An 18003-nucleotide genomic window follows, 5' to 3' on the forward strand; every position below is an offset into this window, starting at 1 on the left:
CCTTACTATTTTTAATTTAGACTTGCCTCCCCAATATAAACCTATAACTAGATAAACACCCCCATTCTAAGAGAACCATAAACTCTAATTTCAAAAGTAGAATAACCATAAGATAACCATAATGCAAACAACCAACAACCATTTGACTTTGTTGATCTTCTTCACCTCCAACTCCAATTGATGATTCACAATCTTCAGTCTACGATTTTTTGCTTTTAAAGCTTCAACTCTTGCCTCCAATGCTTCTTCCTTGTTCTATTGATGATTTGGATTTTTATCAACCCAGTCGAAAAAGTGGCAAGACAATTCTGGGTTGTTCTTGTTGTAATGTTTGTATCCATAGAACAATCGACCTGGGTTTGTGTATGCATTGGACCTTTTAATAGATACTGGATCTCTATGATAACAAGTTCTTTCACTACTAAAAAAAAGGCTTTTTATGACAGCTTTTAGCTATCATGAAATACATATCATGACACTTTCTGATTGAAAAACTAGTCGTCATTATTGGGGGTGTCATAAAAAGTCAACCAAAACCGTCATTAAAGTTATGACGGTTCATAGAAAAGCGTCTTAAAAGTCCCTCCCATTATGACATATATTTGTTTTTAAAACGTCATAATAGGTAAATTTTTTTATGACACCTCATATGTAACCATCATAAATTATAATTAGAACCGTCAAGAATACTCATTGACTACTATGGAACCGTCATTTTATGGAAGAAAAATACGTCAACAAATAGTTTACACTATGACAGTTCTTCTAAAACCGTCATCTACTTTTATTTTTATTTAAAAAAAATATATATATTATTTATATTTTTATTATATTTTTTTCATGCCAAAAATACTGCATAATAACCTGTAATTCAATTCCTAACCTGGAAACTTATTTCACCAATAAAACAACTATAAAATTCTCAAAAATAAAACTATAACATCCACAATAACTTCAACCCTATGTATTTTCAAACCATTCGAAAATATTTATTCCTTACATCAATTTATCCAACATCATTGAAAAATGCTAGATACATTTATTTGATAGTACATTCAACCAAACTAAAAATCATTTTAATCAACTCCATCATCAACAAATTAAGTATTATCCATCTATCGATCAACGTTGTCAAACCTAAGAAACAAAGTAAAGAAACATTATTAGTAAATTTGCTACCAAAAGCTCAAGCCACTTACCAAAAGTAGGCTATTTTATATATGGCATGAGAGGAACAATGCGATGGGACCTAGTTCTCACAACGGAAGGAAAAATAAATGAAAATACCTACAATGCAAATAGACTGTGGTTAAAGATATACACTACTACATTTATATATAGTACATGGTTAAAGATAAGCTTTTCCTCACTTCCATTTACACCAAAAAAATATCGGGTTTACTAATGTCATCTCGTCAAGTGTAGAAACAATGAACAACAAGTTGTATTTTAAGGACGATGAGCAGCCTAACCAAAAGATTTTCCCGCCAACGGATCATGACCCAACTCCAATTAAAGTCAACCGTTAAGAACACAAAACATAAATAAACAAATTAGGCTAAATATGTCAAAGGAGAACACGTACATCAAGAGAAAACTTCATTTGAGAATGAACCACTCACAATATTGTTTTCGTGTCTCTTCCAAGAGAATCCATGCATGTAAGAAGAGAGGTAGTAGATTGCAGTGGCAAAGATATAAATCATCAATGCATGCTTTCCCATCAACTCTAGAACAATAGTTGGCTGTCTATATCCCCACACATCAACCTATAAGAAGAACACAAAACAAGATTTTAGCTCTAGAGTGTTACAGTTTCAATATAATGATACAACCGCCAACTAGTTATTGTACGTCCCAGAAGTATATCAAACTATGAAACAAAATGCCAAACAGGATTTATGCAATGCATAACTAAGACACATAAGTTTGCAACGTGGAATTCAAATATCTAACCAAAGACATAAATTCCAAGAAAGAAAATTCCAAATGCACCGTTGTAACACGTGTAACTTGAACTGTAAAGGGCCTTGTTCACATGCATTCCTATCACATTAAGTAGATTGGTTAGTTGAAGACTAGATTTATAGTTGTTCTTGTCAGACCAACAAATTCGAAGTTTTATTTACTTTGCATGCGACACTTCTCCACCAAATTCACAACCTCCATTCGATTTGAAGATTCATTTTGGAACCAGTATAATAGTTTACGGTGGATAGGCATTAGTTGACACTGACCTCAGAAAATTCAAATAAAATAGAAATGAAAACAAAATGAGCTTACCAGAAAAGTCTAAAATAAATCCCATGACTACAAGACAGGAGGCGGGGATTATCTAGTGCAATATTTTGTCTTTGTGTTCCTGCATGCAGTTCAAATTTAGATAAGACATCAAACTACAATTCTTTGTCAATGAAGAAATATTTAGTTGCACTAAGATGAATTACCTTGAAATGTACAATAACATGGCCATAATGCAATCAAATCATGCAAGTAACAACTGCCATCACTGAGCTGCACAACATGGTAAATCAAATTTACTACACATACAACATAGTGAGAAGGATTCATCACATTTACTTTTTATGTAAACCTGTGTTGGCATGAAAATGAAATTAATCCTGAAAATGCAAGAAAACCATAACAAACCTTAAGATTCCTTCAGGTTCAAAAGCAGACTGACAACAAGAAGGAGCACCTTGTGGAAGTGGACCATAATCTGGTGACTATGAAAAAGGACAAAAAATGGAGGTATAACATCTGACCAAGGAAAAAGAGCACAGAGTAATCAAATTCTTCCATTACTGCAATCGTAACCTTTGTCCTAGAATATATAGCCTTTTTATATAGATGTTGAACTCCTAATAATGTACTGATCTATCATTCCAACATCATTGCAAGCGTGTCCAAAGTTGTCTCCCCTTACTCCATATTTCACCTTCGATGGAAATAAAAATATATACAACTCATTAGCTACAGATTTCGCATGTAAGGACCTCAAGTTCGAAATCAAGTTTAATATTAATACTAAGAGTGTTGAACCTACGATTGAAGGTCCTTGTTGCAATAGAAGTGCCTTCACTTGGAAGTTTTCTTTTAGGATAAGTAGATAACTAAAAGTTGAATAAAAGCAACATTCAATCGGCATATGACCTTATTACAACTATTGCCTACAATAACGCTCAAGTATTCAATCAAAAGGACACAAGGTAAAAAGCTAGGATATTCATAGCATAATATGTTCCGATTCCACCTCCTATCGGATCAAAAATATTGTCTCAGTTCTTGTGTTGCATTCTCCCACTTTCTCGCACCAAAGATAAGGATCAATGGTGACATTTATTACAGGTGGTTTCCGTGCAGAAAATGATTCTCGCAAGTGCAGACTTGAGCTCTTCCGAGTTCCAACAAGATAACCTTTGCCTCTAAAAGCTTCCATTACAAGATGATATGCCGCACCGTACAAAAAGAAGTAGGGGCGGGATCATCTTTGTAAGGCCCAAGAATTTCTTCGGGTTCCTCCGGTCACCTCCATACACACCACCATTGTTAAAAAAACAATCACGACCACGCATTAACCGATATCGCACTAATGTCTCAACTTCCATGGCTAAATCCAAATCCGAAATCGCCTTCAACAAAGAACAACAAGGCGATCGGTGATGCAACCGCAGCAGCGATGCAATAACCCGACCAACCCCCATGGTCCCCAAGTTCCTGCATCTAACCTTGTCCTTGGCTCTCTGTCAACGAGAACAGCTCGGCCAACATCCATCGTGTTTGCACCTTCAAAACCAAAATAGGGGCAGGGGCTTCACTTGGAAGTTAGTATTCCCAATCGGGGACAAACAAACCATACAATAGAGCCATGTGCACAACAGTAAGCACAAGGACCACCAACCTGAGAAAGAAAAGAGATGAGAAGGAACAAAATGACAAGTGATCAGGACCACAGGCTGAACCATTCAAAGTAACAATAATGAACGGTTTTCTACACATTGCTGCAATAATAAGAAAATAGAAGAAGAGGACTGCAAGATTCTGTCATACACAACTCTAGTATCTAAGACAAGAATCTATGAAATTCAAATCCTGATCTTAAAATGTAAAAATAATGTTTCGTTCAATCCGCATAAACATATGCAATCCCATTTTGAACTGAGACCACTCGTTGCTGCCCACTCGATTTCGAGAAGAAAGAGCTCGAGAAGAAAGGGCTTTGATCCATTTTGATTCGGTTCCTTAGTGTGGTGAGATCTAATCCACTGAAGAGTACAAAGATCGAGATTTGGGAAGAAGATAGGAAGAGAACTGATCAAAGGTTTTCAAGAAGAAGACGGCGGATTAAGGCTTTCTCAATTTTTTGTTTGGTTTGGTTTTTTACTGATTAAACCAATGGTTTTCTTCAGCTAGGTATGTTTGACGTTTCAATTCGAATAAACACACCAAACATACCCGTATGTCGCCTTGACCACTCTTGACCCTTGACTATAAAATAGAAGAGTCCGATTCCTCTATAACTAGGTACAGAGATTGATCTCTGTACCACACACACACATCTCGTATCTCGGCGCGCACACACACATCTCAAAGCACACACACAGGTATCGAGGCACACACACATATCTCGGATTTAGATCAATGGTGAGATAACACGGTTACAGAGATGATCTTTGTACCCAGTTGTAGAGATCTCGAGTCCAAAATAGAAACACTAATTTTTTAAGGGTCATTGAATAAAATGTTAACCGACAAATTGTATTGACCCGGTTTGGAACTATGGGAGTTATCGCTTGTGCTAGACTCGTCAAATTAATCCTTGATGCCTTTCTTACTCTCATAAAAAAAAAAAAATAGAACAATATTAGTCGATGGTTTTAGTAGTGACAATTAATTAAACACCGGTTTTGCTAGAAGGAAAAAGTTAAACAATTTTTGACTTGACGTTTGTGAGAAAGAACACATAAATTTGACACCAAACTTGATACATTGGTAAAAAAATGTCATAGATATTTATGATGGCTAGCCTATAACAGTCAACATTAACATCAAGCGTCATAAAGTGAACAGTAAGTATACAATTGCTAGTCACAAACTTGACACATTGATAAAAATCGTCAAAGATATTTATGACGGCTAGCCTATAACCGTCAACATTTGACATCAAGCGTCATAAAAGTAATGGTGAGATAGAAATAATGACGGCTTATACGGAAGCCGTCAAGGTAAAAAAAAAATAGTCGTCATAAAAAGCCCTTTTTTTAGTAGTGTTTGGGATGAACAAGAAGCGGAAGACATTTTAGGAGTTAGTAATTAAAGATGAAGGAGAAGATGAGAGAGCATGAATTTTAGGGTTCGTAATTTAGATGCAATCTGGACTATTGATCGGAGTGAACAAGATGTTTACACGTATCCTTTTATTTTTCAAAATAAAACTCGGTCTTGTGAAGTCAAGGGGCTATTTAGGTAATTTTACACGCGAAAGGGTAGTTGGGACATTTCACAATGAGACGACGGTCAAACTGCATTGACTTAGATGGAGTCTGAGTTTGGGGGGGCAAGTCTAATTTCCCTGAATTTGGGGGGCAAGTCTAAAAAACCCTATATTATATAGGGCGGGTCAGTTCGGGTCGGATTTGGGACTAAAACGACGACCAAACAGATCCTATCGGTTTTCATATATGATGACCCGAACTGAATTGACCAGTAAACATAACCGACCCAAAACCGATTGGTTCGGTTCGGTCAATTTTGTTGGTCTGGTCGGTTTTATGCACACCCCCTACATGGAACAATTGGGAAAAAGTGTCAAAAAGTCAACGGTCAAAGTCAATGGTAAAAGTCAATAGTCAAAGTCAACTCAAAGGTCTAAAAACTTAAAAGCTCAGGAAACTCCCAAAGGCTTCAAGGACCAAAGACTCAACCCTTTGTAAGACAATGGCTAAGAACAAAAGCCTCAAAAGATCAAAGGGCTCAAATTCACAAAGACATGGGCTTGGGCCCAACAAGGCTTGATTCTATCCACTAACAGAAGGCACAAGAATGTTCTAGATTAGGTTACTTGTTGGTAAGATATGAGAGGGGCAATTATTTTTTTTTATCGGAAAGCGAGGTTTTCAGAGAGGTCCCCTACCCCTTTTCATTAAAATAAAAATCATAGCTTGTTACATTCTCTCACATATTTCTTGCCCCTAGCATCATCACAAATAATTTTCTTTACATCTTCTGAGAAAGAACTAGAAATTAGTTCTATGTAACTAACTGCAGGTATATTACTCGCTAATGCATCAGCTAATTTGTTAGCTTCATGAAATACATGAGAAGTTCGAAAATAATCAAGTTCTGTCTTCATTCGCTCAATTCCTCTAACCAGCTTCTCTGCTTGCCACGGGTGCATTTTGTCTTTAGTGAGATAAGCTAACATTGTTTTCGAATCTGTCCGTATACTAATTCTTTTCATTCCCTTATCCAGCGCCATCATCATACCTTGCTCAACTGCTTGAAGTTCAATCAGATCGATACTCTTCTTGCTTGATCTACCATGGCTTGCCGCTCTAACTTCTCCCCTTTCATTGCGTATTACAGCAGCCCATCCTCCATTGAGCCCTTGTAGAGTTCCGTCAGTGTTGAGATTAAAAATTCCATCTTCTGCCCTCTCCCAAGAGCAAAGCCTCGCCTGCCTCAACTGAAGATTTACATCAATGTTCCAAGTGTCCATAAATTGTTGCGCATCTGGTCCTTGCTCCATTTTTATGTTCATCGCCAGAAGTTTGGTTTTTGCATCTTTGATTATTGCTTGAGCTACTGGAGCTGCATACGTATGTTTGTTCTCAAAGATTCTCTTGTTCCTGGTTTGCCAAATCCAATACATGTATCCATTCCAAACTAGCCGAACTGCGTCCTGTTTGGCTCCTTTCCCTATCGTCTCATTTTGTATCCACTGTAGCTCTCCTTGCCATGTCAACTCTGGAATTCTGTTATATCTCATCTGTTTGAGTAGGATACTCCATACATCTTGTGTGAAGAAGCACTCGTGAAAGAGGTGTTCCTTAGTTTCTATTTCTCGCCAATAGAAGACGAGAGGGGCAATTATTTATATCTCTAAACATATATAAGTGTAGAGATGCCTACAAAATAGGTATGTTAGTTAGGGTGATCATTCCTTAAATACGCGTTTTTATCCCCTAGTAATGCTTCAATTTAGTTAAATTATATGATCAATAATCTATAAAACTCATATTTTTATTTCTTTTTCAGGATATAAGCCTATTATGAACCAAATATCTTAAAAGATGTGTTCTAGAGGCAACAAGGAGACAAAAGAGACCTAAAGGAACAACTGGGAAAAAGTACCAAAAAGTCAATGGGTAAAGTCTATGGTCATCGATCAAAGTCAACTCAAAGGTCCAAAAACTCAGAAGCTCAGGAAACACTCCCAGGCTTTAAGGACCAAGGACTCAACCCTTTGTAAGACAATGACTAAGCACAAAAGCCTTAAAAGACCAAAGGGATCAAATTCCTAAAGACATGGGTTTGGGCCAAACAAGGCTTGATCTTATTCTCTAAAATAAACCATAAAAAGGTTCTAGATTAGGTTATTTGTTAGATAAGATATTAGAGGGGCAATTATGTACATCTCTACATATATATAAGTGTAGATATAACCACAAAATAGATATGTTAGTTAGGGTGATCAGTCATCAAATATGTGTTTGTATCCCATTGTAATGCTTCTATTTTGTCAAATTATATGATCAATATTGTAGAAAACTCTTATTCTTATTGTTTTTTTTAGGATACAAGCCTATTTTGAACCAAATATCTTAAAAGACGTGTTCTAGAACCAAAAAGGATACAAAAGGGACCTTAAGGAATAAATGGGAAAAAGTGCCAAAAAGTCAACATTAAAAGTTAACGGTCAACTGTCAAAGTCTACAGTTAAAGGCAACCCAAAGGTCCAAAAACTCAAAAGCATAGGAAGCACTCCCTGGCTTTAAGGACCAAGGACTCAACACTTTGCATGACAATGGGTAAGCACAAAAGCCTCAAATGACCAAATAGCTCAAATTCCCAAAGACATGGGTTTGGGCCCAACAAGGCTTGATCTTATCCACTAAAAGAAGGCACAAGAAGGTTCTAGATTAGGTTAGTTGTTGGATAAGATATAAGAGGGGCAATTACGTACATATGTACACATATATATGTGTAGATATGACCATAAAATAGGTATGTTGGTTAGGGTGATCAATCCTTAAATATACATTTTTATCCCCTTTTAATGCTTCAATTTAGTCAAATTACAATGGTTATAGATCATACTAGGGCCATTGAAGTTGGATTCGAGTATAACTAGAACCCTCCAAGATGTGTTAAATGTAAGGTGTTTGGGCATACAGATAATAGCTGCGATAAGAAGTCACCTACAGTGAGGTCTAATAATGTATGGCTGCGGAAACCAAAAAGTAAAAACACAGAAGTGGATAAAGAGCAACAAGAGGATAAGCAAGAAGTACAGGAGCTTAAAGGTGTTATGATTGCAAGCAACGAGATGGAAGAACAGGAAATAAAATCAGATGTGGATGCTCGAGCTGACCAGAAGATCAGCAAGGGAAAAAGCGAAGAAAAAGATGAAAAAATGCAATAGTAGCAAACTTAAAATACAGAGAGTGTACGGTGTAAAGAAAGAAGGTTAGAAAACAAGGAAGTCCATGAAGAGCACAATGTTGAGGATGAAATTGGATGGGAGCCTCCAAGCAAGAAACACAGATGTATAACTTGAAACATTCAAGAGGAAGGAAACTCGCGAATTGGTGATCAATCTCCAGTCTACACTGAGGGGGAAGAAAATGGCAAAGAATCTAAGGAGATGACAGCAAAAAGAGAAGAGCAAACGGAGAATAAAATAAAGAAGATGAGCCAAAGGAGAAGGGAAACAATGGTAGTAAGCTAACTGATAATAAGATTTCTAGTCAAAGAAGAAGCTTATGCACTAAAGTAATGCAACAAGTTGTAGTGGAAGGGACGTAACTTCAGGAGCGGGAAAATGCGGAATGAAAGCATATTTAAATTATTTCAGAATATTTCACACTTCCGCGCTCACTATGGCATGGCAACAAATATCAGCGCACAAACTGATTCAAGGAATGTGGTTTAATATAAACATGTATTTCGAGAATCAAAGAAACTAGTTGATGATTTAGGCAGAATATTTACACAACTAGTTACATAAAGTTACTTCCCAATTCTTTTAGATGAGAGAGGAGAATGTAACAACTATGATTTACATTTTTGTTACATTCTCACTATCTCATCTAAAAGAATTGGGAAGTAACTCTATGTAAATAGCTGTGTATGATTTAGAAGTGGGTTAAGGTCTGAAATAGGTTGAACGAACATCACAGAGTACCAGCAGTAAAGAAAGGGCTAAGCCTAGCCTTTTGGTGTACCCAAACAAACGTAAATGATGATAAACCTATCATGTTGGAATGTGTGTAGGTTCAATCAAGCTTTTAAGCAAGTTGTAGTCAGAGAAATGATAAGGAAGTATGAAATAAGTATAATGGGACTTGTCGAGACTAGAGTAAAATAGAAGAATCAAGATAGAGTTTTCAACAAGACATTTTCAGAGTGGAGAATGGAAGGGAATAGCAATGGAACTGAAATGGGGAACATTTGGTTCTGCTGGAATCCGCGAGAGTGTGGGGCAAAACTGATGGATAAAGACTCGCAATAGATTACGATGGAAGTAGAAACTATATCAGGTGAGGAGATCGTAGTATCAGTTGTGTATGGCAGTAATGATATGAGTACAAGAAGGAAACTATGGAGAAACATCGTAGATTTATCATGTGTTATACAGAAGCCATGGGTTATTATCGGAGACTTTAACTCAATCTTAAGTGCATAGGAGAAGGTAGGGAGATTAGAGGTGCGACCTTACCACTTGGCAGACTTCCTAGATTGCGTCAATGCTGCTGGAATAGTCGATATAAGATTCAAAGGAAACCTACTTACATGGAGTAATAAGCAAGAGGAGAGAGTAAGCTACAAGTTGGATAGAGTTATGGCTAATCCAGAGTGGATAGGAGCCTATGGGGACCATGAGGCTGAATTTATGAATCCAGGAGCAATCTCGGACCATTCTGCCATGATTGTTACCTTTATGATTCAAAGGAGCCAATAAAAGAAAGCATTCAAGTTCTTTAACTTTTGGTATACAGAGAAAGATTTTATGATAACAGTAGAGGAGGCGTGGAAAAGTGAAGTAGTTGGCAACCCTATGTTTGTATTCATGAACAAACTAAAGATAACTAAGGCTGCACTAATACATTGGAATAGGAGACGGGTGGGTAATGTGGTTGATAGAGTGAAAGAAACAAAGCAATACATGGATTTGATACAAACTGAGTTGCAAGGACAACCTATGGATCGTATCCTCATCAGAAAAAAGAGAGAAGCAATCAGAACACATGTGAAAGCAGTTGAGACAGAGGAGGATTTGTTTAGGCAAAAATCGAGGGATCAAGAGATTGGCTCGGGAGATAATAACACGAAGTTCTTCAAATCCATGCAAGCACAAAGAGTAATGAATAAGATATCTTGCTTACAAGATGAAGATGGGTATATCATTCAAGATGTTAACGAAATTGGTAATGACTGTGTAGCATTTTACAAAGCTCTGTACAGCCCTACAAACATGCTAGCAGTAAATTTTTCAAAGTTTCAGGAGATGGAACCGCGAGAACAGCTGGATGCAAGAGAGTATGAAAGATTGGAGAGAGAGGTAACGAGGGATGAGATTATAGAAGCTCTAGCTAATGTTGGAAATGATAAAGCCCCGGGTAGTGATGGATTCTCATCATTCTTTTACAAATGCACATGGAGAATCATTGGGGAAGACTTCATAAGAGCAGCACATAACTTCTTTCGATCCAATCAGATGTTGCATGAGGTAAACTCCAAAGATTCAAGTGCCTACTTCTTTAGGGGACTATAGGCCTATTGCGTGTTGTGGTGTAATGTATAAACGCATAACTAAGGTCATGACTAGGAGGATGAAAGACTTGATGCCTAGAATTGTCAATCCCAATCAGTTTGCTTTTATAACGGGAAGGAGTATACAAGACAATATTCTTCTGTCACATGAACTCATGCACAATTATCATCAAGATCACTTACCACCTAGATGTGCTATAAAAGTAGACTTGAAAAAAGCCTATGACTCAGTGAGGTGGGAAGCAGTGGAATTTGCTATGAGAAGAGTGGGTATTCCAGGAAGATTCATTGGATGGGTTAAATCTTGTGTACAAACAACATCTTATTCTATCACGATTAATGGGTCAGCTTATGGTTATTTTAGAGGAAGTAGAGGGATCAGACAAGGTGACCCCATTTCACCTTATCTGTTTGTTCTAGTCATGGACTTTTTCTCTGACATCATGTTACATAGTGTAAGGATGGGCCAATACAGATTACATAACAAGTGTGTAGATCCTGTTATTACTCATTTGTCATTTGCAGATGACTTGATGGCATTTATGCATGGAGATGTACAGACTGTTACTAAGCTCAAACAGAACCTGGAAGATTTCAGATTAAGTTCAGGATTGGAGGCCAATATACAGAAGAGTAGCATTTTCTTTGCAGAGGTGGATGATAGAACAAGCTCTGAGATAGAGCAAGTTTTACAGTTTGCAAGAGGCGTGTTGCCAGTGAGGTATCTGGGCTTACCTTTGATTACAACACGATTAAGATCAACTGATTGTTGTCCTTTGATTCTGAAAGTTACAAAAAGAATTCAGAGCTGGAAAGGGAAGCTATTGTCTTATGTAGGCAAACTACAGTTGATTAAAGCTGTGTTAAATAGTTTGAGTGTTTATTGGGTGGCATCATTCACTATCCCACAGAAAACAATCGATGACATTAACAGATTATGCCGAAACTTCTTATGGATAGAGCCAAATTGTACTCACTCACATGCTTTGATTGGATGGGAAAATATATTCTTTCCTTATGAAGAAGGTGGGTTGGGAATCATAAATTTGGGAAAAGTTAATCAAGCGGAAACTATGAAGCACATATGGAGAATTATATCGAAGGCAGATAATCTATGGGTTACTTGGGTACAAAGGTATTTGATCAGAGACAGACACTTCTGGCTATTAAAGATTCCAAATGACTGTTCCTGGAGCTGGAAGAATATACTTAAAGCAAGGAAGGAAGTTGTAAACTTAGTGACTCATCAAATAGGGAATGGGACAGAGACTAGTTTCTGGAATGAGCCATGGTATTTTTCTAGAATTTTACGCACACATTTTCTACAAGTTCTTCTGTATGACAGCATGTGTCACGTGGATAACAAGGTTTTAGATTTCATTATAGACGGCAAATGGAGAGTTCCTTAGCATATAATGGTACATCTAGCTGATTTTATCGAAGAGATTGAACAGGTAGAAATAATGGGTCAGGAGGACAAGATAGTATGGACGACATCAACACATGGTGAGTACAGCATGAGAGAAACGTATGAATCACTCAAAGGAATAAATCAAACTGTACAATAGAGCAAACTGGTCTGGTTCTTAGGTAGAATACCTCGACACTCTTTCATTAGTTGGATGACCTTGAGTGGAGGGCTTAAAACACTACAAAAATTAAAAGAGTGGAAGAAAGTAGCAACTGATGATTGTGTATTGTGTTAGCGGGAAACGAAAACTGTAGATCATCTCTTCCATTCTTGTACAGTGGCACAAATTGTTTGGAGCAAACTTTTACAAAAGATGGGCTTTAACAGGCCCATGGCTCAAACATGGCAAGACGAAGTTCAATGGATTGAGGAAACTACACGAGGCAAAGGATGTATCCAAGACAGTCGAAGACTCACCTGGAATGCATTTGTGTATTGGATATGGAAATCACGAAATGACAGAATCTTTCAAAATAAGCAAGCTGACACAACTTATTTAGTAAACTCTATTATTGAAGATGTAAGAAGAAGACTTTTGGCCCTGAACATTAGAATGGAACAAGGACCAGAGGCACAAAACTTCATGGAAATTTGGAACATAGAAGTGGAAGTAAAGCAGAAAACACATGAGTATTGCAAATGGATGCGGGCAGAGAAAGACATATATAATCTGAATACTAACGAAACATTGCAAGGAACAGAGGGAGGATGGGCATCAGTTATATGAAATGATAGAGGAGAAGTGGTGGCAGCAAGTAAAGGCAGTCGAATATGATGACTATAGCTTTGATTGAGTTACAGGCTGTTGAGCAAGGATTGAGGATGGCGATAAGACAAGGAGTAAAGAGGATTGCGATACAAACAGACGAAAAAACTATTGTTGCGTGGCTGAATATGACGAGCAAGTATCCATGGGCAGCAGAAAACACCATCAGGAGCATCAGAGATATGGAAGCAAAGATGGAGCATTACAATATTAGCCATGTGTACAGGGAAAGCAATAAATTAGCAGATGCAGTGGCTAGTAATATTCCTAATGTAAGCTATACATATTTAGTGCCTAGTTCCTTCTCAGAAGATGTAAAGAAAATAATCTATGATGATGCTAGGGGTAAACAATATATAAGAATGTAACAAGCTTCTCTGTTTTAATGGGGACTTCTAAGGGGTGATTTTAAACCTTAGGGGTATTTTAGTTTTTTAGCAATTAAAATAGAAAATATGCAAAATTCAAGAGAAATTAGGGATCCAGCAGCCGCAAGCTTTAGCACACCAGCTAGGGCACATAAGGAGGGAGACGAAATTGAGAGCAATACACCCACAAGTGAGGATGAGGAGATGGAATTTTACAAGTCTTTCCTCGTCAAGAAGTTCGCTTGAGAGATTTAGGCAAAGAATCGATCTCAAAATCTGATCTGAAGCAAATCGGGCATCCAACCATGAAGGCCACAAGATTAAAGAGGAGGCGTTGGATATTGTTTTAAATCACTATGAAGGCAATGGTGGTAAGAAGAAGGGTGTAGATTCATCTGATGAGGAAGACGTTTTAACTGTTGAACAAGGTTGGTTGAGTGCACAGACAAACACAAGTGGGGACGAGCAGATAGCAAGTTTGCTACTCACGAACACCACAACAAGTAAAGGTATGGTAAAGGTATGAGATTCAAAAAAGGAGGAAGATTTTACTGTTCAACAAATTATTTCGAGGTATTATGAAGGTAGAGAGGGTGAAAATAAAGCATCTAGTTCTTCGTGTAAGAAGCCCGATTTATCAAAAGGGGAAGAAGCTATGAAGGCATCAACAGAAGTGGAAGCTGTGCAACAAGGTTGTTTTGATCAACATGGAGAACATAACTTGAAATCAGCAACTCGGACACTAGCCACTACGAACACACCATCAGGTACATGCTTGGTTACGGAACCAAGGAAGGATTCATCTTTTGAATATCAAGTAGTGTATAGAGATCTGGCTGATAGACAAGGTGGAAATCAGGTAGAATATAAACAGAACAAACTCATGGAGGTATTGGGAGTGGGCAACAATGAAGATATGCCAGAAGTGCAAAAAGGAAACTCTATTGTGTATGGAGAACCAAAATAGTTTGGGGTTGAAGGTAAAAAAACTACATTGGGTACAATTGAAGAAGGTGTTGTAGCCATTAACGGTGGGAAGAAAAGCTCATGGGTATATTCTTGGACGTGCATCTGTTGGTCAAGAGACACTTGATTATATTCCTCCAACACTAGTAAATGGAAAGCCAGTGCTTCATGTAAAGGCTTCCTAATTTGTGAATGTCAATAAGAAATATGAGAAGTTCATTGCGGGCAGTTTTGTGGAGAAGAAGATTGGGGTTCAGTTATGTCAAAGCTATAGTCTAGAGAACATGGAAGGTGAAGAATTTTATAGTGAGAACCTATGGCGACAACATGTTCACTTTTGAGTTTGAAAGAGATGAAGACAGAAGCACTGCCTTGGACATTGGTTCATTTCATATTGCGAGTCATTTGTTTGTAATCAGACCTTGGAAACCTTTTGTTGAAGCTGAAGCAAATGAAATGAAGACCATTCCTATATGGGTAATTATGAAGAAATTTCCAATGGAATTATGGAATAAGGAGGGGTTTAGTAAAGTAGCAAGTGTGATTGGAACACCAATGTTCGTTGATAAGCCTATTGAGTCAATGACAAGAACCTCTTATGCAAGAGTGTGTGTTGAAATAGACTCGGATTGTACCTACCCTGAAGGGCTACCAGTCATTATGGATCAGAAAAGAAGATTTACTATACCATTTGAGTATAACTGGAAGCCGGTAAGGTGCTCTTGCTGCAAGGTGTTTGGACATTGTGTTTCGTAATGCCCAAAGACGGTACATGAGAAGATGGTAAAGAATACAGTATGGATGCAAAAGGAAAAGGCAAATCAGTGTGAGGACACAAACAAAGAATGCATCAGGGGGGATGAATAGGGAAAGAAACTAGATGAGGTGCTCGGGCTGACCAAGTTCAACAAATTCACAACTTGGAGCAAACTGAAGACAAATAGGAAGGCTAGCAGAGTAAGAACTCTGAAGAAGTGAAAGACGCTCTCAATGTCCAAGATGATGAAGAAGGTGAGTGGGAAACTCCTAACCGAAGACACTCAATGAGAGCCAGAGAAGATCACCACATGATTCAGCAAGGGATGAGAAAAGTCAGTACAATCCAGCGAACCCAAAGTATTAGTCAAAAGGGAATTATTGGAAAGGACTCGAGTCCTAATACAAAAAGGAACAAAGGAAGAGGGTCAAGTGGTGGTGATAGCTCAGATACACTAGATGATCCAGGAAACACTGTAGGTAGTTGTTATCATCGACCTCAGCAATGATAGAGCCTGTAGAATGCACAGTGGCGGAGGAAAGTTTTTTTATAGGAGTATTGGGCCAGAAACAGGCCCACCAAATGAGAAAACTTTCAATGGCGGGAAATTGTGGAATGACTTTCCAGAATATTTCGTAATATGTCCAAAGGTGGCAGCTCATTATGGCACTAGGCATGAAAAGCAAACTGAACCCAGGGCCGTGGTCTATGCAAATGGATCAGAACTTGTGGCAAGCATATGCAAGAGAATATGGATTTAAACTTGTAGTTTGGGAAACAAATAAACTAGCTGATAATTTAGATATTTATATGTACGCAGCTAGTTACAGAGAGTTACTTCCCAGTGAGAGTGAGAATGTAACAACTATGACTTATTTTTTATTATTAATAAAAGGGGTAGGGTACGGACCTCTATAAAAACCTCGCTTATCCAAAAATAAAAAAATAATGTAACAAGCTTTTGTCATTTATGAAAAGGGGTAGGGGGCCTTTCTAAAAACCTCACTTACCGACCAAAAATAAAAATAAAATAACAGCAACTATGATTTATTATTATTTTTATTATTAATAAAAGAGGTAGGGGAGCTTTATAAAAACCTCGCTTACCGACCAAAAATATAAAAATAAATTATATGATCAATAATGTAGAAGACTCCTATTCTTATTGTTTTTTCAGGATACAAGCCTATTCTTAACAAAATATCTTAAAAGACGTGTTCTAGAGCCAAAAAGGAGACAAAAGGGACCTCTTGAAACTATGGGTGTGCACAGGTCGGGTTTGGGACTAAACCGACCACCGAACCGACCGTATCGGTTTATGTTTTTCTTGAACCGAACCAAACCGGCTGGGTTATACTAACTAAACCGAATCGAAATAAATACCCGCTGAACCGATATTCAAACCATATCGACTGGGTTACGGTTTAACCGATATTAACCAACTTGAACCGATCGGTTTTCACATATTTTAAATTAAATCAATTATATATATATATATATATAATTGACAGGTTGGTTCGGAACGGATTTTGGACTAAACCGACGACCGAACCGACCCTATCAGTTTTCATAGATACTGACCCGAACTGAATTGACTAATAAACATAGCCGACCTTAAACTGACCGATTTGGTCTGGTTCGGTCGGTTTTGTCGATTTAGTCAGTTTTATGCACACCCCTACATGGAACAGCCGGGAAAAAGTGTCAAAAAGTCAACGGTTAAAGTCATCGACAAAGTCAAAGTCAACTGAAACGTTGAAAAACTCAAAAGCTCAGGAAACACTTGAAGGCTTCAAGGATCAAGGACTCAACCTTTTGCAAGACAATGACTAAGTACAAAAGCCTCTAAAGACCAAAGGGCTCAAAATCCCAAAGACATGGGCTTGGGCCCCACAAGGCTTGATCTTATCCACTAACAAAAGGCATAAGAAAGTTCTAGATTAAATTACTTGTTGGATAAGATATGAGAGAGGCAATTATGTACATCCCTACAGATATATAATTGTAGATATGCCCACAAAATAGGTAAGTTAGTTAGGGTGATCATTCCTTAAATATGCATTTTTATCCCCTTTTAATGCTTCAATTTAGTCAAATTATATGATTAATAATATAGAAAACCCCTATTCTTATTGCTTTTTTAGGATACAAGCCTATTCTTAACCAAATATTTTAAAAGACGTGTTCTAGAGCCAAAATAGAGATAAAAGGGACCTCATGGAACTAGGGGTGTGCACGGGTCTGGTTTGGGACTAAACCGACCACCGAACCGACCCTACAGGTTTATGTTTTTCTGTAACTGAACTGAACTGGCCGGGTTATACAAACTGAACCGAACCGAACCGAATTGAAATAAAATCTAGCTGGACCGATATCCGAACCAAACTGATTGGGTTACGGTTTAACCGATATTAACCGACCCGAAATGATCGGTTTTCATATATTTTAAATTAAATCTGTTAAATTTGTATATTTTAGTATATATTATATATGGCGGGTCGGTTCGGGTCGGATTTGGAACTAAACCGATGATCGAACCGACCATATTGGTTTTCATATTTGCTGACTTGAACTGAATTAACAAGTAAATATAACTGACCCGAAACCGTCCACTTCAGTTCGGTTTGGTCGGTTTGACCAGTTTTATGCACACCCCTACATGGAACAACCGGAAAAAATT

The 18003-nt window shown here is 37.6% G+C and overlaps 2 protein-coding genes across 2 annotated transcripts; one reads left to right on the top strand and one right to left on the bottom strand.

Moving 5' to 3' along the window:
* Window positions 1-6154: 6154 nt before the first annotated feature.
* Window positions 6155-6988, bottom strand: LOC147481784 (uncharacterized). Its single transcript, XM_086579046.1, has one exon. It carries the CDS (start codon window positions 6986-6988, stop codon window positions 6155-6157), a length of 834 nt encoding a protein of 277 aa, XP_086435172.1.
* A 7905-nt stretch (window positions 6989-14893) lies between these two features.
* LOC147481785 (uncharacterized) lies at window positions 14894-15322 on the top strand. Its single transcript, XM_086579053.1, has one exon. It carries the CDS (start codon window positions 14894-14896, stop codon window positions 15320-15322), a length of 429 nt encoding a protein of 142 aa, XP_086435179.1.
* Window positions 15323-18003: the final 2681 nt, after the last annotated feature.

This window comes from Coptis chinensis, chromosome 8 (genome assembly GCF_015680905.1).
Source record: "Coptis chinensis isolate HL-2020 chromosome 8, ASM1568090v1, whole genome shotgun sequence".
Taxonomy (NCBI): Eukaryota; Viridiplantae; Streptophyta; class Magnoliopsida; order Ranunculales; family Ranunculaceae; genus Coptis; species Coptis chinensis.